At 48.5% G+C, this 17,844-nt stretch overlaps 1 protein-coding gene across 2 annotated transcripts in view; it reads right to left on the bottom strand.

Annotated features, from left to right (window-relative positions):
- The window catches only part of DLGAP2 (discs, large (Drosophila) homolog-associated protein 2), a 95,364-nt gene that overhangs the window by 30,850 nt on the left and 46,670 nt on the right, over positions 1-17,844 (bottom strand). For both annotated transcript variants that reach the window (XM_012645887.1, XM_012645886.1), the window contains 2 exons: positions 14,986-15,202; positions 8,031-8,033 (listed from right to left, as the gene is read on the bottom strand). In XM_012645887.1, the coding sequence (XP_012501341.1) occupies positions 8,031-8,033; positions 14,986-15,202 (220 nt within the window). The remainder of the gene's footprint in view (positions 1-8,030; positions 8,034-14,985; positions 15,203-17,844) is intronic.

Genomic DNA, 17,844 nt, shown 5'->3' with positions numbered 1-17,844 from the left:
CCCCAGGAACACTGGGTGATGTCTGGAGACATTTTTGGTTGTCTCACTTTGGCAGGTGGAGGCCGGGGTGCTGCCAAACACCCTGCAACACACAGATCAGCCCCAAGACGTATCCACCCCCAAACATCAACAGACCCCAGGTTGAGAAACCCAAGTTAGCGAACCATTGTGTCTTTCTGGGGGGGGTCTCATCTGGTCACCTGCACTCACCTCTCCCGGACTGTGGTTCATTTGAAGTTTGGTTTTGATTAAGTCTTTCTAGCAGGGTTTCAGAGCACTGAGCTGTCAAGGGTACTAAACGCGGCGTACACACATGACTAGGACAGACAGCGGGGGAGTATGTGAAGAGAGCTCATTGACAAAGAATTTTCCACGTGGTGGTGTTAGAAAATAGGTGGTCGTTTCCACATTAACCCATTTGGTGTGGTTCATTTACGGGAAGGGGAGTCTTTATCCCTTAACGACACACTTTCCGATTCCACCGACCCGGCAGACACCAGCACAACACCCACTCTGTCTGTGCATGACTGCGGCTGGGTCTCCACGACGCCGGGGATGGCAAAGCTCGCTCTGCTCTGGTTCTCCTCAGCAGAGACATTGACTCTGAAGAACTTCACGTCCCAGCCATCGCGGTAGTGACAACAAAGCCAACAGAGAAACACAGGACTACAGATTAAAAAGCTGCAACTGCCTTAAAGTAATTATCTTTTTCTTTGCAATGTTGAGACGAGGAGAAAGATAATGATAAAAATGCCAAATTGGTTGGATTTCCCAGCTATGCTCATCTCGCCAGTGAACAATGGCGCATACGCAAGCGTGATGATGACGTGTCACAGGAAAACGCAACAGCAAGGAAAGGAATCCGTTCAAGACCTTCACAGAAAATGTGACCAAATGCACTCAAATTCATCCCCCTTTTGACCCATTAACTATTTCACAGTTATTCACAAAGGTTTCCTTTCACCACTGTTCAAAATTATAGATCTCGCATGGATGCGGAGAGATAGGAACACTCATGCACTGCTGGTGGGACTCAAAACTAGTGCAACATCTGTGGAAAGCAATATGGAGATACCTTAAAGAGATACAAGTAGAACTACCATTCGATCCAGCAATTCCATTATTGAGCATTTACCCAAAAGAACAAATGATACTCTGTAAAAAAGACACCTGCACCCGAAAGTTTATAGTAGCACAATTCACAATTGTAAAGATGTGGAAACAACCCAAGTGTCCATCAATACATGAGTGAATTAATAAAATGTGGTATATGTATACCATGGAGTGCTATTCAGCTATAAGAAAGAATGGTGATATAGCACCTCTTGTATTCTCCTGGATAGAGCTGGAACACATTCTACTAAGTGAAGTATCCCAAGAATGGAAAAACAAGCACCACATGTACTCACCATCAAATTGGTATTAACTGATCAACACATAAGTGCACATATAAGAATAACATCTATTGGATGTCAGGCAGGGGGAAGGGGGAGGAGGGGACGGGTATATGCATACACAAAGAGTGCAATGCGCACCATCCAAGGGATGGACACACTTGAAACTCGGACGTGGTGGTGGGGGCAAGGGCAACATACGTAACCTAAACATCTGTACCCCCATAATGTGCTGAAATAAAAAAAAAAAGATTATAGATCTCACCAAATGTATTGAAGTAAAATTTAAAAAAAGAATTAAGTCTGAAAATTTGACAAAACAACTCAGATTTTCTTCTGGTGTAGAATATCTTGTAAATTCAGAAAAATTACATGGAGTGTTATGACTTCTCTCTATTATCGCAAAAAAATCAAATATCACATCTTTTCACCTTGTGGTGTGTTTGCTGCAGGACAATATGCATTTTTAAACTGATTTCTTTGTGAAAATGTAGTTGCATGGCACACTTTACACTAATTAAGAAGGAGCAGTTCACGTCGAGTATACACAAAGAAGAATTTCTTTTAGTCAGCCTGGGGCGGGGGCAGGCACGGTGATTTTTCCTGGATAACAAGAGAAAGATTTTATGTTGTTTTCAAACTTGTGTCCAGGTGCCAGCTGGCCCCTCTCAGAGCCACTGAAACGGAAGCCCGACTCGACCTCGGAGGCCACGCCGTGGCGGCACAGAAGGCTGTCACTGGCTGGCTTTGGTAAGAGTCACAGCCCAACTTCTCTACAGAGCATATTGTTCTTCACCCGGCAGCAAAGCCCGAATATGGAAGCCATTCTTTAGGTGACTATATTCTGCTAATCAACATTTTGAGAAGTAAATCCAAACATGTATTTTTTTTATTGCTTAAAAAGCCAACTGGTTACTGGCATTGAAACTATGTACCCGTCAAATGGCGCACGGGTGTTTTATAAAGACGCACAGTTCAGTTAAGGGGCATTGTAGACGTTCCAAAGACTGTCGCTCCGAGGCTGAAGAGACCCAGGGCTTCCCCCACGTTGGGCACCGACGTAAATGCCTTTCAGGATCATTTGATGCTTTAGCGTCGTAAGATTTACGGATTTCAGCAAACACTGACCTTCAGCCTGGTGTCCTGCCCCAATGCGCTCAATACACAAATGGAAAGACGGACGTAAGCACTGAAGGGGCAGCGTCAGAGACGGGGACTCGGTCAGGCCGGATCCTGGCGGGGTGGGGGACACTGGCTGTGCCCCAGGGGATGGAGCTGCTGCAGGGTGGGTGAGGGGACGTGGGGTCCCCTGGGCCCTCAGGCTGGACAGCAGAGGCGCAGTGCTGTGTGGAAGAGCGGGTGGCCTTGGTGGGTCACTGGCAGTCAAGAAAAAGACGATTCTCTGACTTAAAGATGTTCTGGATTTTAATTTGATTTGCCCCCCAGTGGTCTGGAGGGTTTCGTTTGGGGTCTCACTTGACTGGTGAGACTAGCTTTCCGTGGATACAGCCCACCTCTTTTCTTCAGAAGTGTCATTGAGTTTTCTTCAAGTCATTTACTTTCTGGGGGAAATGTCAAATGACCCTTCTGCTGTTCTCGTCCCCTCGATGAAAACATGCGCACTAACTGTGAACTCTTGCTTTGAAACATCTCACTGTAGCATTTTAATATCTTTTGCCAAATGATAGCAGTTGTTCGCATTCTTGAATAATGACGCAGGTTGTTCAGATCTTAAAGTCACTGCAGTTGAACTGCAATTACAGAATCGGTAGCAACAGCCTCTCCACAATCCCAGCAAGCAGAAACGGGTCAGGCAAGTTTCTCCCCAGCACGTGGACAGAGAGTGGGAGGACGTGGATCCCAGTGGCAGAAGTTTGTAGCGTCAGCCGCGGAGTCACGGCGCCCTCTCTGCTTCCACAGCACTGCTCAGGGGGACGCGCCTGCCTTGCTGTCCTCGCGGAACCGCAGGTTCTCTCGTCAGCTGAGATTCCAGGGGAAAGTTCTGGGTGAATATCTGAGGATTTCCCAACACAGCACCTGAGCTACCCACCTCTCCACGCGAGGGACTGTGTGTGTTGGGGGGACATTTTTAAGCCCCTGAAAATATTAACCCTTCTCCATGTGTTTCCCCTTGTAAGTGGCCCCATGGAAAATCCAACATACAGTTTCAATAGAAGTAAATAACTGAACCCTGATGTTCAGAGAATTATTAATACAAATTTTATAGACGTTAAAGAAAGAAACAGATTTAGAGATACACATAAAAATTCCAGCACTCAGTTGCCAGGCTTCTGGGTGGCGATAGAAGTTCAGGGGGTTTGCACTTGGAGGTCTGGGACAGGCATTTGATGCGTATTTTGAATGTGACACTTGTCACTGGCACTTACAGTGGTCCCACATGCATGTAATATCATCCCTCACGTTTTTCCGAGTGAGATTGTTTATAGTAGAACAATAAATCACTTTTACATTCCTGGTTAACTGAATATTTTTGAACTTTATAATTTAAAAATTAAGTATTAGTTGTCAGTCCTGGGTAAATAAAAATTACAGTACATAAAATACTTTAGCTATAGAGACTAACGCTGAGAAATGATTTTTGAAAAACTCAAGTATCTTATTGTATGCATTCAGTCATCCATTCGCCTATTCTTTGGGTAAACATTTGCTGTGTACATACGATTCTGTGCGACAGAGTCCTGGATTCCTTAATGACTGATTAAAAGCAGAATTAGAAGCTGGGAAACAAGAGTAAAGGAGGAATTAAAAACGATCCTTCGATCCCATTAATTTGCTGCCACAGATTAAAATCAACAGCTAACAAAAGCATTTTACACATTCCAGAAAAATATTCAATTACTCAGTTGGATAGGTTGGGTGGTAATAACTGTCCTGATTCTGTTTATGTGACGATACAATTAGAATAGCCTTACCAAAACTGATCATTATTAGTTACAGGCAGTGTAATCTACCACTTTGTGTATGTCAGGTGAACATCAAATATATTTGAAAATTTTAAATTAAATTTAGCAATATAACTCAAAGTATGTACATCTTCAAAAAGAAGATGAATCAAGACAGAGACAGGGATTACCAGACAATCCCATAGGAGTTAAACATACGTGATTAAATGTATTTTGAAATTTAAAAAATGAAATGATTATTTAATATCCAAAAGTATCTGAGGACCTGACGACTCTCTTCAAGAAAGACATTCAGGTCCAGGCATGAACATAGTTTTGGTTTTAAAAGCCTATTAGTGGTTTCTTTTACCATGTAAATAGCACCATGAAAATCCCTGATGACTTTTTAAAGTGGTTTCCTAATTACAGGGAAAGAGATGAAAATGCACCTCTGTTTTGTAATTCAGTTATTGGATCCGTCTGGGTTCTGCTGGTTTCTCGGGGTCAGGTTGAGGAGAGCCCCCTTGACACTGGGCTGGAGGCAGGAGCAGCTCGGTCAGCCCCGAGTACGCTGAGCCCAGTGTAAGGACTTGTGCACAAAGGGAAGGTTAATTATGCCATTTATGATGGGGGAACCGTGCACATCACACATTTTAGAAAGATTTCTATAAAAATTGCATGAAACTGAAAGTGTTGGTGCTTACAAGAAACTATGCAGGTGGATGAGTCCGCCCCTGTGGGAGTCGAATGAACGAGGCAGGGAAAAGGCTTGTTAGAACTGCGCTTTCCCCGATGCATTTGGGATTGAGTGAATCTCGTCTGGAAACCCCTTCTGGATAAATTTCCCAAATGTCCAGAGTGACAAGAACAGTCAGAGACGGGAAGAAAGCAGAGTGGACGGACATCAGGAGCGGCTGAGCTGCTGGCAGAGGGAGAGGGAGTGGCCGGAGACTCGGGTCCCACTGAAGCTGCGCCTGAAGCTCCGTGTTTATCCTGATTGTACCGGGAGGGCTCCGTTCTATGCCGCACCAGCAGAGCCCGGCCAAATGCGAACAGCCTAAACTTCCAAAATACCTGAACACCTAAAACACAGTTACAAATCAGTTCCGCCGTAGCATAGCGGCATTTCCACTGCAGCTAATGGCGGCTTCCCCAGACAGCGCGAGCAGAGAACATTTCATGATCACAGAGAGTGAGGCTGACTGTGCTGGTCTAGAACATTCTTTGCCGTGCCAAGGCGATATCAGGAAATAGCCACCTGTCTGTTCAATGTAGGACTCGAAGCAAAGGAAATTGACTGTCCTTCAGGTCTTCAAGGCACTGGGTCGCGTGGAGGAGAGTTTGGAGCAACACGTTCTACTGGAAAGATGCTAATGGAATGAGATGCAGCAAACTGCTCCACGATGTACACTTGCATCGCTTTGAATAATCTCCACTGCGAATGTATCATTGCTTTAAATATATGCCTGATTATCGACTTACACCTGGAATTCTGGACACCATTTCTGAATTCAATCCTTGAAAGTCATTTGCAAGCCAAAAAGAAAATTTAAAAATTAGCATTCTGTCGTATAAAGCACAAATATGTAATCAAGATAAAATATATTCTGAATGGCAAGCTCCGCCATTCGGTTTGAACGTAACAGCCGCACTTAAATTCATTGCTGTCTCTTAATTAGAACTTCAAGGATAGCAGCATAAAAGGAATTACCGTAATCAAGCCCATGAGTGTCTAAGTGAGGGAATGAATATCGGAGAAACTAAACTTTGAAGGCAAAAGATTCAACAGAAAGGATTAAAGCCATGTTGACACTTTAATTAATGTGAGTCACAAAACATAAGTGCAAATCAGACAGGACACAGAAATCACATCCCACACAATGGTTTCCCTGAAGTTATGAGAAATTATGTGGCCACACGAGTACTGGGGCAACATCGACAGGTTAGCGGCAAAGATGTCTATTTTGGATGTGTTAATTAGCAAGAAATTATAGTCTAACCAGCACTTAACATCTTGTAGACAGTCACACAGAGTGTTGGCAGCTGCTCTGCTGTTCCAGACACTTCCTGTTTTCATCTTGAATACTTGAAAATCACACCACACAGGAAGAACTTGTATTTTCTGAAGAAAGACTGAGAATGAATCAATTTTTAATGACATGAAGTCATGTAAGTCTCTAAGTACAGAATCTGGAATGTTCGAAGGGCCCGACAGCAAAACAAAGGATGACCCAGAAAGCGAAGTCGTTCTCAGTGACGGAGCAAGCTGAGTTTCAGGGTGATCGGGTGTCGGGACGAAAGAATAACAATGTGTCAGCGACATAGTTTGGTTCCTTCCCAACTCAGTTGTTCATCAGGACACAATGATGTCCTCTCTTTAAGAATGAGAAGCTTTAAACTGAGATGAAAAACATTTTTGAAAAGAATGATTTTTTTCAGCAAAAAAGCTGACATACCAATCAGCACGTGCTGTTGGTGAACCTGTTTTCTGAAAAGCTGTGAATTGTACAGCGGACGGCACCTGTCACAGCTTCACAATGTGTGTGTAAGAGTGAGCGTGTGCGCACGCGAGTGTGTGTATGCGAGTGTGTGAGAGTGAGCATGTGTGTGTGCGAGTGTGTGTATGAGAGTGAGAGTGAGCGTGTGTGTGATCATGTGTGTATGTGTGTGTGTGAGCATGTGTATGAGTGTAAATGTGTGTATGGTGTGTATGTGTGTATTAGAGTGTGTGAGAGTGAGCGTGTGTGTGATCATGTGTGTATGTGTGTGTGTGAGCATGTGTATGAGTTTGAATGTATGTGTGTATGAGAGTGTGAGAGTCAGCGTGTGTGTGATCATGTGTATGTGTGTGTGAGCATGTGTATGAGTGAGAATGTGTGTATGGTGTGTATGTGTGTATGAGAGTGTGTGAGAGTGAGCGTGTGTGTGATCATGTGTGTATGTGTGTGTGTGAGCGTGCGTGTGAGTGTGAATGTGTGTATAGTGTGTATGTGTGTATGCGAGTGTGTGATCGTGTGCGTGTGAGTGCGAGTGTACGTAGTTTTACATGGGATAGTCATCGTCGATGTGAATGACGTCTACACTGAAGTGGAACCAGAAGGCATGTTTACTCCCAAGATTTAGAGGGAGGCTACGGCTGTAGGTGCTGTTTTGCTGATGAGGGAAAAGACTTTCACGGCGCACATGGTGAACAGTGAGTGCCTCGCTGTTGAGGGGTAAGTTAGCACATCTAAAGTTACTACGGAAAAGAGAGTGAACTTCAATAAAAAACTAACCAGACAATAAAGCAAGTGCTCCTTGCAAGAGTGAAACGTACTCACTGTCTCACCTCTGACCTGCTGATGCTTCTGCGTCGGATTAATATCCCCTCAGTATCGCCTGCTTCTGCCATAAAGTTGATCAGAGAGCTGGAAGGCGCCCAGGCCTGCAATGGGGACTGCCTAGTCATGACCTCAAGGTGAGCACAGTGAAAAGAAAATCCGGGCATCGATCCCGGGACAGACGAACATTCTGCACTGTGCTCTGTCCAGCCGGAAGGCTGACGTTGGTTGTGCCGGTGGATCAGGGCTCCTGGGACCAGAGTCCTCTCTGTGAACTTTCAGCGCCCACGAGAACCAAGGCACCATCACCTTGAGCTGCTGAGTGTGAACGGAGCAGTGGCGGGAAGTGTGTAGGGTGTGGGGACGGCCCTGACTAGACAGGGTGCGGCCCTGGGAGCCGGGTGACCGGGCACCTGCTGCCTTCCTGGGAGAGGGACCGGGGTCATTGCTCCCACGCCAACCACGGCGACGACATGCTGAGAGCTCAGACACACACAGGCGACCCCACGGCTGGTGCGCTCTGCGCACTGCTGCTCTGCCCGAGTGATGGGGACAGACTTGTCTCACGTTCCCCATCTATGGTGGTGCCTGCGCGCTCAGACCGTCTAGGGAAGTGGAGAAGAGGCTCGCTCCCGTCCTCCGGGTCTCAGGGAAATCGCGTTCCTCACAGGCCTCAGGCAAAGGGCACATTGACGCAAACGCGGCACATTGACCCAAACGCGGCACATGGACTCATCCTGGTATAGCCTTGCGAGAAGAGCGGGGACTGCGTGACACGCAGACCAACGTGGCGATTCACTGTGCTTCCAGAAACTGCTCGTGGCTCTGGTTTGCCGCCTGGGCCTGTGTCCTGTCTCGTGTGTTACTCTTTTTTTTTATTAATTTTTTTTTATATACATTTTTTTTTAAATTTTTTTCAGACAGAGTCTCACTCTGTCGCCCGGGCTAGAGTGCCGTGGCATCAGCCCAGCTCACAGCAACCTCAAACTCCCGGGCTCAAGCGATCCTCCTGCCTCAGCCTCCTAAGTAGCTGGGACTACAGGCATGCGCCACCATGCCCGGGCTAATTTTTTCTATATATTTTTAGTTGTCCGATTAATTTCTTTCTATTTTTTGTAGAGACGGGGTCTCGCTCTTGCTCAGGCTGGTCTCGAACTCCAGAGCTCAAACCATCCACCCGCCTCGTCGTGTGTTACTCTTTATTAAAGAAAAGAAAAGAAAAGTCTGAGCCTGACTTTAGGAGCTGGAGAAACGAACGATGCAAATTCTACGATGGACTACAAGGAAGTCCGTCTGAGTCCACGGCAGGGCTGATTCGTGGATTTACACGTCCCCACACTCCCTCGACTTCCTTGGTGCTGCTTGCCTGACATGAAGGCTTTATTCTCTCTCTTCTCTGCTTTCCTGGAAACTCAGCAAGAACGTTCACAAAACGAAAGTCATCTGCAGGCCGGCGACAGCCCTAACACCTCACGGTAGCTCACAGAGAGAGAGAAAATCCTGTTTCTCAATTAGTTCATTGCTCATTGTTTTCATTAAAGAAATGAACAGATACTCATCGACTGTCTACCGCACGCCACGTAGAAAAATCCCTGCCTCCACGGTACTTGGATTCTAGCATGCGGGAGGCTGATGAACAAGATAAATCACTAAAACGTGCAAGATCAGATGCCTCCCAGGGCAACTCCACTCAAGTCTTCAGGAAGGAACCTCAGTGTAGGGAGAACCATCTGCTTTCTGCCCAAACCAACAGTCTAACTGGATACTCAGTTAGCACCAGGTTTGCGGAATCACTTGGAAAAGGAAAGAAGCACAGACATCTCTTCACCCCACACCTGTGTGCTAAGGAACGTGTGACTGGAATGAAGCTGAGTGAATGCTCCAGGCAATGGGGCTGTGGACAGGAGCTCCGGGGCTATGGCGAGCCTGCTGCCTGCTGGGCCGGGTTCAAAGGCAGCTCTCGGTAAGTCCTGTTTCCTACGGAGGCCAGAGACCAGCACGTGTCTGGCCAGGAGTGTGTCGGCTTACACACTTGTAAGACTGCATCCTGGTTTGTCTTTTACTTTTCAGATTTCCCTCTGATGAGCCCGAGTCCAGGTGGAGACTGTAAACCAGGCCTTTCCTGCTGCGTGGCAGGAGCCTTGTAAGCTGGACACTGTCTCTTATTATTGTACACGGAGAAGGCTGCCCTTGCCACTCCGAGGATGTGAGCATGTGAGCGGCAGATGGAGAGAACAGCGCTGGGGGCCACACAGGAGACCCACTCGGGAGGGGTCACTCTCTGGAAGGAGCAGCTGTCCTCTGCCGAGCCCCGTGGAAGGTTCTCAGACTCAGCTGTGCACCAAGAATGTCGCGTCCCTCTGAGGACAGGGCTGAGGCCCTACTGGAACTCAGGACGCCGTGGTCCCTCACCCAGGGCTTGTGCAGAGCGAAGCCACCCTCCGCGTGACCCTGAGGGTCTGGGCTTCTGAGGGCAGATGACCACTCCGGAGGGTGTTGGGAGGTGGGGCATGTAGGAGGCGCAGAGTTCGCGAGGGTGGAGCCCTCCTGAGTAGGGGACCCAGGGATCTGCCTCCACCCCGTTCCCGCCGTGTGAGGACATGAGCGGGTGCCGTGTGTGAGCCAGGATGTGCGTCCCCACCGGAACCCGGCCACGCCGGCGCCCCAACCTCCGGAGCCGTGAGAAAGAAATTTCCGCTGTTTAGGAGCCACCCCGTCTGCGTGCAGAGACCCAGCAGGGGACTGGTCTCCACAGCAGCCCCACAGCGTGGCGGAGGGTTGGCGGAATTCACAGCCACGGCTGACGCGCATGTTCTGCCATCTGCGCTCACAGCGGGAGCAGGCTGTGAAATCAGTCAGAAGTCGGTGAACACGAAGATGCACTTTTCAGCCCATCCGAGTTCGAGGCGTCCGAATGTGAGAGCGAATTATGGAAGGTGCCCTTGGGGGTCTGCGCTTTGCTCCTACGCCTTCCTGCAGGTGTCCACGCAGGACCCGTCCAGGTGAGGGGGCACCGCTGTCCCTGGAGCCGCAGGCCTTTGGCTGCAGCCAGGCCCATGCCCCCGGGGCCCTCGGCTAGCCTGGGATGTGCCAGAGCCTGAGGCCCTGTTAGCACCGCCCTCCTGAATCCTGCGCCAGCCGCTCTCCTCTGGCTCTGCTCCTGGGCTCGGGCCTCTCGCTCTTCTCTTTGGTGACAGGTCCAGGCTTTCCCAGGTCTCCCTCGACCTCCTTTGTCTTCTGGCTCCATCCGCCTGGGCCTGGCTAACCCACTAAGGCCAGCGACAGCCCTGTCTAGTCAGGCCGGCCGAGTCCAGCAGCCGGGGTGGACTTCGCTCCCCAACGTCGCGGCTCCCTGGGGGTCGGGCGGCACTCGCCCCCCGGGTCTGCACCTCTGCACAGAGCCCTGCTGTCTGCAACAGGCCAGCGCCCGGAGGGGCACCCAGTCTGTACCCACGGGCTTTCTGAAACAGATGGGCTTGTAAATACTTTTATTAATATGATTTATTGTACTTTTGCCGGCTTTATGGATGCACAATTGACGTACATTAGACACCTGACTGATTGTTTACAAACAGCGTATCGATATCCACGACAGCATCTTTCATTTTAGTGAAACTTCCCCGACTCAGCCAGGAGGACTGACATTTCCGACGTAGCTTTTTAATTTTCAATCTGTTTCCCAGGGTGAGGGCTGATGGTGAGAATTCTCCGAGTAAATCCTCTGACCGTGTTAAATACAGAGCCTGAAGAAATGCTCTATAAGGGTATGATATCAGTCAGGGCTTTCCAGAGAAACAGAACAGGCTCACACACCTGAAAATCCAGTCATTGTAAAAAGACAGCATCACTTAAAACACGGTCTTTTATTTCTAGAAGAGCAGAAGTGGGTGGATGAAATACACGGTCATATTTCTTCAGGTGGAGACAGGTCAAAAATGAAAATCACAGTATTGAAAACTGGTTTTCCTCCCTCCAATATGGAAAACACTGAAATGTAGAGATACTTTTTCCCCTGTATGGTAGTAAATGTCTATCTTGGAAGATGGAATTATCATGCAACCTTGAGAGATAAGTTGCTACAGAAATACAAACAATAAAATAAAAATAAGTCTACGGCTGTTTCTTCTGTTGCGCTTTGTATAGATTTATCCCTTTGTTTTAATGGCTTCTAGAATCAGTGGTGTCGTATGTTGAGACGAATTTTGACCCAGAGAAAAGTCATTATAATTGAATGTTATACCATTTTCCTTCACGATATCAGTAATATTCCCTCCCTAGAGAAATCGGGTGAAACGCATATTTAGACAAGTGAATCTATCCGATAAATCATTTCACAGATGAGAAGGAAACCAGGTGTGAAATGAAAGTTACATGTTTTCAAAACCACTTCATTAAGCGAGAGGACACTAGTCAATACATACTGTTTTCATGATGAAAGAAACAGCTGCATGGAGGAACGTTTGTGATCGTGGTCGTGCTGTCCGACGGCGTCTTCTGTTCCCGGCTGCACTCCTGGAGTTAGACTGAAAGAGCCTGCTGCGGCTCAGTCGCCAGCTGCCTTCAAGGCTCGGCGAAAACACAGCTGCACTCAGGTCCCCAAGCAAGCGAACGCTGGAGCCTCAACCTGTCCGTGCTCGAAATAGATGGTCTGATACATATTTTTAAATTCTTAATAAATCGTTCATGCACACATTTGACATTGAATTTATTATTGTATGAATATTAAAATTACATGTTTGCATGTATACAAGGTGAGACAATCTGATAACACCAACTTTTATTTTTCAAGCTTGCATAAAGGAACATGCTTAAATGAATCTTATTCTTCAAAATAATCACTTTGGAATGGTTTTGAAAACATCTTGGATTTATTTTCAAGAGCTAGTTTCAGAACCATAAAAAACTCAGTTTGTCAAAGTAATCTCTCTCTCCCCCCACACACAGACGCATATGTCGACAAAAGACAGCTATTAACTGTTACTGTTAGTATATAGATTTCCAAGTATTTAAACACAAAGGTAAGAAGTGTTTACATAGAAAACTATTGAATTCCATTTGTCTTGCTGACAGGAAGCTCTGTATCGAATTTGAAGTTCAGCTGTCAGGATTATTTAGGCATCTCCACCTGTATGTTGCGATAGCTTTTCTCCATTTCCTCCATATTTCTGTTTTTCCAGACAGGGATTTTTCATTTCTTTGGTATTTTTCATAATATTATTAAATAGACTATACGACATGCTATCTAAATCCTATTTAGTAAAGAAAGATTATAAATATTTAATATACATTAGAGTAAAACAGGAAAAGGGAGAGATTAATGATGAATCTGTACTTATATTTCTTCAAAAAGGTACTTTGAAACTGGACAGTGCTGGCCAAGTGTATCTCCTTCTCCGTTTCTTCCTAATCTGATCGCAGACGGTTCCACGACTCCGACACGCCCCTCGCGGTTGAGAGGAAAGTTTGACTCAACAAGCAGGCCGAGATCCAGTAGAAACTTCAGATTGAAGCATTTTGGGGTGATTTATTTAGTGTACATTTTTGGAAAGCAAAAATGTACATGGTAAAAATTGTAGTGTATTATAGTATAATAAATGAGGATTTTAGTCTGAGTTCGGCACTGGTTTTTATCTCCATGAAATCTGTTTTATTTTTATTCTCTCCATAATGACAGCCCTAAAAACAATACAGTCATCTTCTACTAGGTAATTATTGTTTCCAAGCATTTCTGAAGACCATGAAAGTGTTTAATTGTTCACTTGCTCACGAGAGGCAATAAACAGATATTGGTGACTATGTGTGCAATGATTTCTTAAAGTGTTTTTTTAATGCAATGATTGCAAAGTTCATCACTTGCCTATGTCTCCACTCTACTCTATTTTCATCCTGCCCTTTCTTACCAGGGTAGAGCATGAGGGGCGGGAGCGAGTAGAATGGGCCCCCCAAGAGGACAAGCAGAGGCTGCACCCCGCCGCCCACACGCTGCCCACGCCCGCCGCGCCGAGAGGTCAGTGTTCAGAGCCCCCCGGGTTCCCGCGGGCAGGCCCTGCACCCTGCCCCCGTCCCCACGAACTGTGTGGAGAATGGAGCGTGCCGGGATCCGACGCGAATCTCAGGAAGGCCCAAGGCGTCGTCGTCGGAGAGTACTGGGAAAACCTCTGCTCAGGGGCCATGAAGCCAAATGAAAAGAACACCGAGGGCCCGCAGCTTTCCTTGAAAAATGACCGTCAGGCTTACCTGAGTGAATCATCCAAGGCTGCTACTTCGCTTGAACACCTCAAACACTGAGAGTCGAAGCAGTGAACAGAGCGGAGATCTTACCGTGACGACCTGACGGAACACGGGTTGAATCCAGTCTATTTTCTTCCATCGACAGACTCTGCAGTGAAGTATTTCCCTCTCAAGGCGCCCCGCAGCGCGGACTGCACGGCACGGCGTGAATTCTGCAGCGCGCTGTCTCCTGCAACCCCTGCTCACTGTGGCATTGCGACGGAACAAGAGCTCCTCCCGTGTGATGCCACACCCCTGCCCAACCTCTCTCTCCCGCTACCCGTCTTCCGCTCCCAGTGCCATTTATGGGAACAGAGTTTGATCTGTTCCTTCCCCGGCCATCCCTCAAATTCCGTGCTACGTCTGAAGCGTTCCAAACCTGCGCTGTTCAGAACAGCTCGCTCTTCAACACCATGTTCTTTTACAGCTTCTCCCCTTAGCCTTATGTGCGGCGCGGCAAACTTTCCTGCTTGCTGTGTTTTATGGGTTTCTCTGGGCCATGCATATTCATGGTGTTACATAAATAATAATAATGCAGTGTAATATTAGGCAGGGATGTTTATGTTAGGTGGTAAATCTTCAAAGGGGTGAGGACAGAAGAACTAAAGGACATTGTGAGCCTGAATCCCGGAGTCCTAAGACAGTTAGTGGATTTACATTAACGACTGATTTGCTTTGCAGCAGTGAATCATGTTTATAGATCTGCATACGGAGCAACAGAATTCAGGCTGGACACGGGAGTCCCTGCATAGCCACTGAAATCTCACTGCAACCTATCAGACTTGGATATTTAAAATGCATCACCTTCTAAATGTTAGCACTTAAATTTTTTCTCCTATCCAATACTTTACAAAAGTTAGGCGTGTTTATTTTAAGGTACCTCGATAATAGATTTCAGTCTAAGAAAGAGAAAAGTTATTTGTAAAAGACAAAAGCACCATGCAAATGGAACAAGGAATCGAATGCAATTAGGAAAAGTTGCCAAACGTGTGGAGAGCAGGTCAGTCGAGGAGAGGGGCAGGGGAGCCCACTCCTCCAGGACACAGACCAAGCACCTGCAGGTGTTCCCCTGGGGGGCTCAGAGAGGGCGCCCTTTACCTGTGGACCTGATGGTGGAGGTGATGTCGGAGGGCGTCATCATGGGAATACATTCATCATCTTGGGAGTAGCCGGCTTGGATGGCGCGAAGGTAGCTGTGACTCCGTGTTCGGAAACACCCCGGGAGGTCGAGAGCGTCCATGGCCTGAGACTCGACTTCGCTGAACACGGACTCGCACACCGACTCGAACTGTCCGTTGATCTCCGCTTCGCTCACCTGCAACGAGCGACAGCGCGGCTGACGCCTGGGCTCGGCACAGCCGCCACCGCCATGTTCCCAAAGAGCAGGGCGGCGGTTTCATCCCACGACACTCATTTGCAGTGTGGTATTTTCAGCACCGTCAATCTGAAACCAGCATGGGGGATCTGCTAAGCTGGGGAAATAGCTGCTTGGGATTCTCCTCCCAGAAGCCTTGGGTGAACGGCCAATTTTAAGAGGCTGATGGAATTGCTGGGACCCACAGGCAGCCTCAAGGTGTGGCTGGCGGTTATCGCCAAGCTCAAGAGAGAAGCGCGTTCAAAAGTGCAGCGCAGCACCTGGTGCAAAGCAAGTGCGCAGCCCTCAGTTCTCCCTCCCTCTCCCTGAATGCCTCCTTCACCTCTCCCCGCTATTTGCAGCACAGATGACTCTGGGGAAGGAGCTGCGCGAGCGCTTCAGCTACTTTTAGTTCTCCGGGATCGAGAGATTGCGTCTACCCATTGCCATGGAAACTAATCACAAATCTGGCATATAAGCTCGTCTCCTTCTCACCATCACAGTGGCTGGGATCCGAGTCCAGATGAGAAAGAAATGGCTGCTTCGGTGTTTTTGTTCACATGAGATAAGTTACTCTGCCTAAACTCCAGGTCCCCCCTCCTTTAGCGTAGGATATTCGTATAAGTCACTTCCTTTGACAGTTTAGCAGAGAAAACAATTATTTTCCAGCCTGCAATGTGGCTTCCAGGTTTGGAGTCACCCTGGGAACCTGACGTTGCAACTGCCTTTGAAGAGCATTATCCTGGCTTTGGGGTGAGGGGCCCCAGGCTGATGCCGCACACGGCCAGCTGCCAGGTGGGTCACGGGCCTTGCTCAGGGTGGCTGGGTCGGGGGTGACACACTGTCCTGCGGTTTCCTGATGGTGACACTTGTGTCTGCCCCATGAGCCAAATCTGGAGCTTTTAAATGGAAATCTGATAAAGTGAACTATGGGACTAAAACAACGTTGAAGAGACCGGAGGGAGGAGGGGTGAGGATTTTAAGAACGAAAACCTGAAACTGGGCGGGTAACATATACGGGAGGTCACAGGCCCCGGGGCCCAGCTCTGTGAGTGACCCCCTCCCTTGCTGACGGGCACTTTGGTAAGTGACTCCCCCAACCCCAGTTACGCGTAGACTCTGGGCAGCCCCCAGAGTGTGTCCTACGTGGGTGGACACACATGTGCACATGGGGGTGCTTGTTCATGACGCACGTGAGCGAGGGCCGGGCTCTTGGGCGCCTGTCTCCCCTGGGGCAGCACTGGCGGGGCCTGACCACGTGCCCCCTTCACGCTCAGCCTCGTCCTCTGTCTGGTGGGTGGAATCCTGTCACCCGCCCTTGGGACTGTGTGGGCACCAGAGTTTGAGCTGAGCACTGACGCCCCAGCATGGCCTTCCAGGGCCAGCCGCTCATCCTCCAACCTCCCCGACCCTGCCAGGCACCCGAGACGCACACAGAACAGCGATTCCCCACACACTGACACCCGCTTCCAAACTCAAACACGCCGCTCCGCCTTGTGCTCCGCCTGCCTCGTGCTCCAGCCCTGCAGCCCCGCTGGGCAGTCTTTTCTCCCTGGAAGTCCCGACCCGGGTGAGATGCTCTCGCCTGGGCTCCCCCCACGGCCATGCGAGTTTGCACCCAAGCACCCATCTGCAAGTCCGTCTGCAAATGCTCACTTCTCTGCCTTTGCCCGGTTTTTCTTCAAAACCAGATGCCGTTTTTCCTCCCTCTCAGTCAGACACTGACTCTGACGCTGCTCCCTGCGCGGCAGGAGGCAGCCTGTGCCTGGGTCAGCCTAGGCTCACAATCGGTACTGCATAGGCAGTCAAGGAAAACATCACGTTCACAAACTGAAGGTGCGTTCAAGCACCGTTTCCACAGGCAATAAAAATAAGTAAGCGATATGTTTAATTAAGATTTTAAAACTCTACTCATATTTGTCCTGCAGTACGGGGTGACTGCAATGAACAGGGCCTGTTTCGCTCTGTCATTGCTCATTCTCTCGCTGTCCCTGAGGGTGGGGTGCAGGGTCCCTTCACCTCAGAGCCACCCTGTCTCGGGGCCCGGTTAGAGCACAGTGGCTCCAGGGCACCCCTGATCCTACTTGGGGCCACGGTGCCCCCAGAAGTAGGTCTTGCCCTGGAGTGAGCCTGAGGAATGGGGCTCTCGGGGTGTCACCAGGCACCATGGCCAATGTTTGTCCTCCCTGGGGACCTTCCATGGCACAATCACCAGGACAGGGCTGAAAGCCGGACAAGCAGAGCCCTTCCCTGGCCCTGTTTCATTGGAAGGAAGTCCCCGGTAAAAGCAAGACGGCTTGAGCTGGATCAAGGAGAGAGGCTGAGATGGCCGGTTTACCCATCACTGTTACGCAGATGAAATCAACGTAGAAATGGTATAGAGTCATAAACGTCAAAAAAACTTAACGTTTAAAGTTCATGGGTTTTCAATTAGTCAAGCTAACACCAGGCAGGAGCTTCCTGCGTGCTCTGGTCTGCGTATAAGACATGCTGACTGGGGCTCATTTCTCCCCAGCAGCAAGGGCCTCTGCCACAGCCTGCTCTGCAGCCTGGCCCCAGGAGGGGACAGAAGGGACCCCCACCTGGCTCTGCAGCCTGGCCCC

The sequence above is a fragment of the Propithecus coquereli genome, unplaced genomic scaffold (assembly GCF_000956105.1).
Source record: "Propithecus coquereli isolate 6110/MARCELLA unplaced genomic scaffold, Pcoq_1.0 Scaffold238, whole genome shotgun sequence".
Classification (NCBI taxonomy): domain Eukaryota; kingdom Metazoa; phylum Chordata; class Mammalia; order Primates; family Indriidae; genus Propithecus; species Propithecus coquereli.
This window is presented reverse-complemented; position numbering and strand designations above follow the sequence as displayed.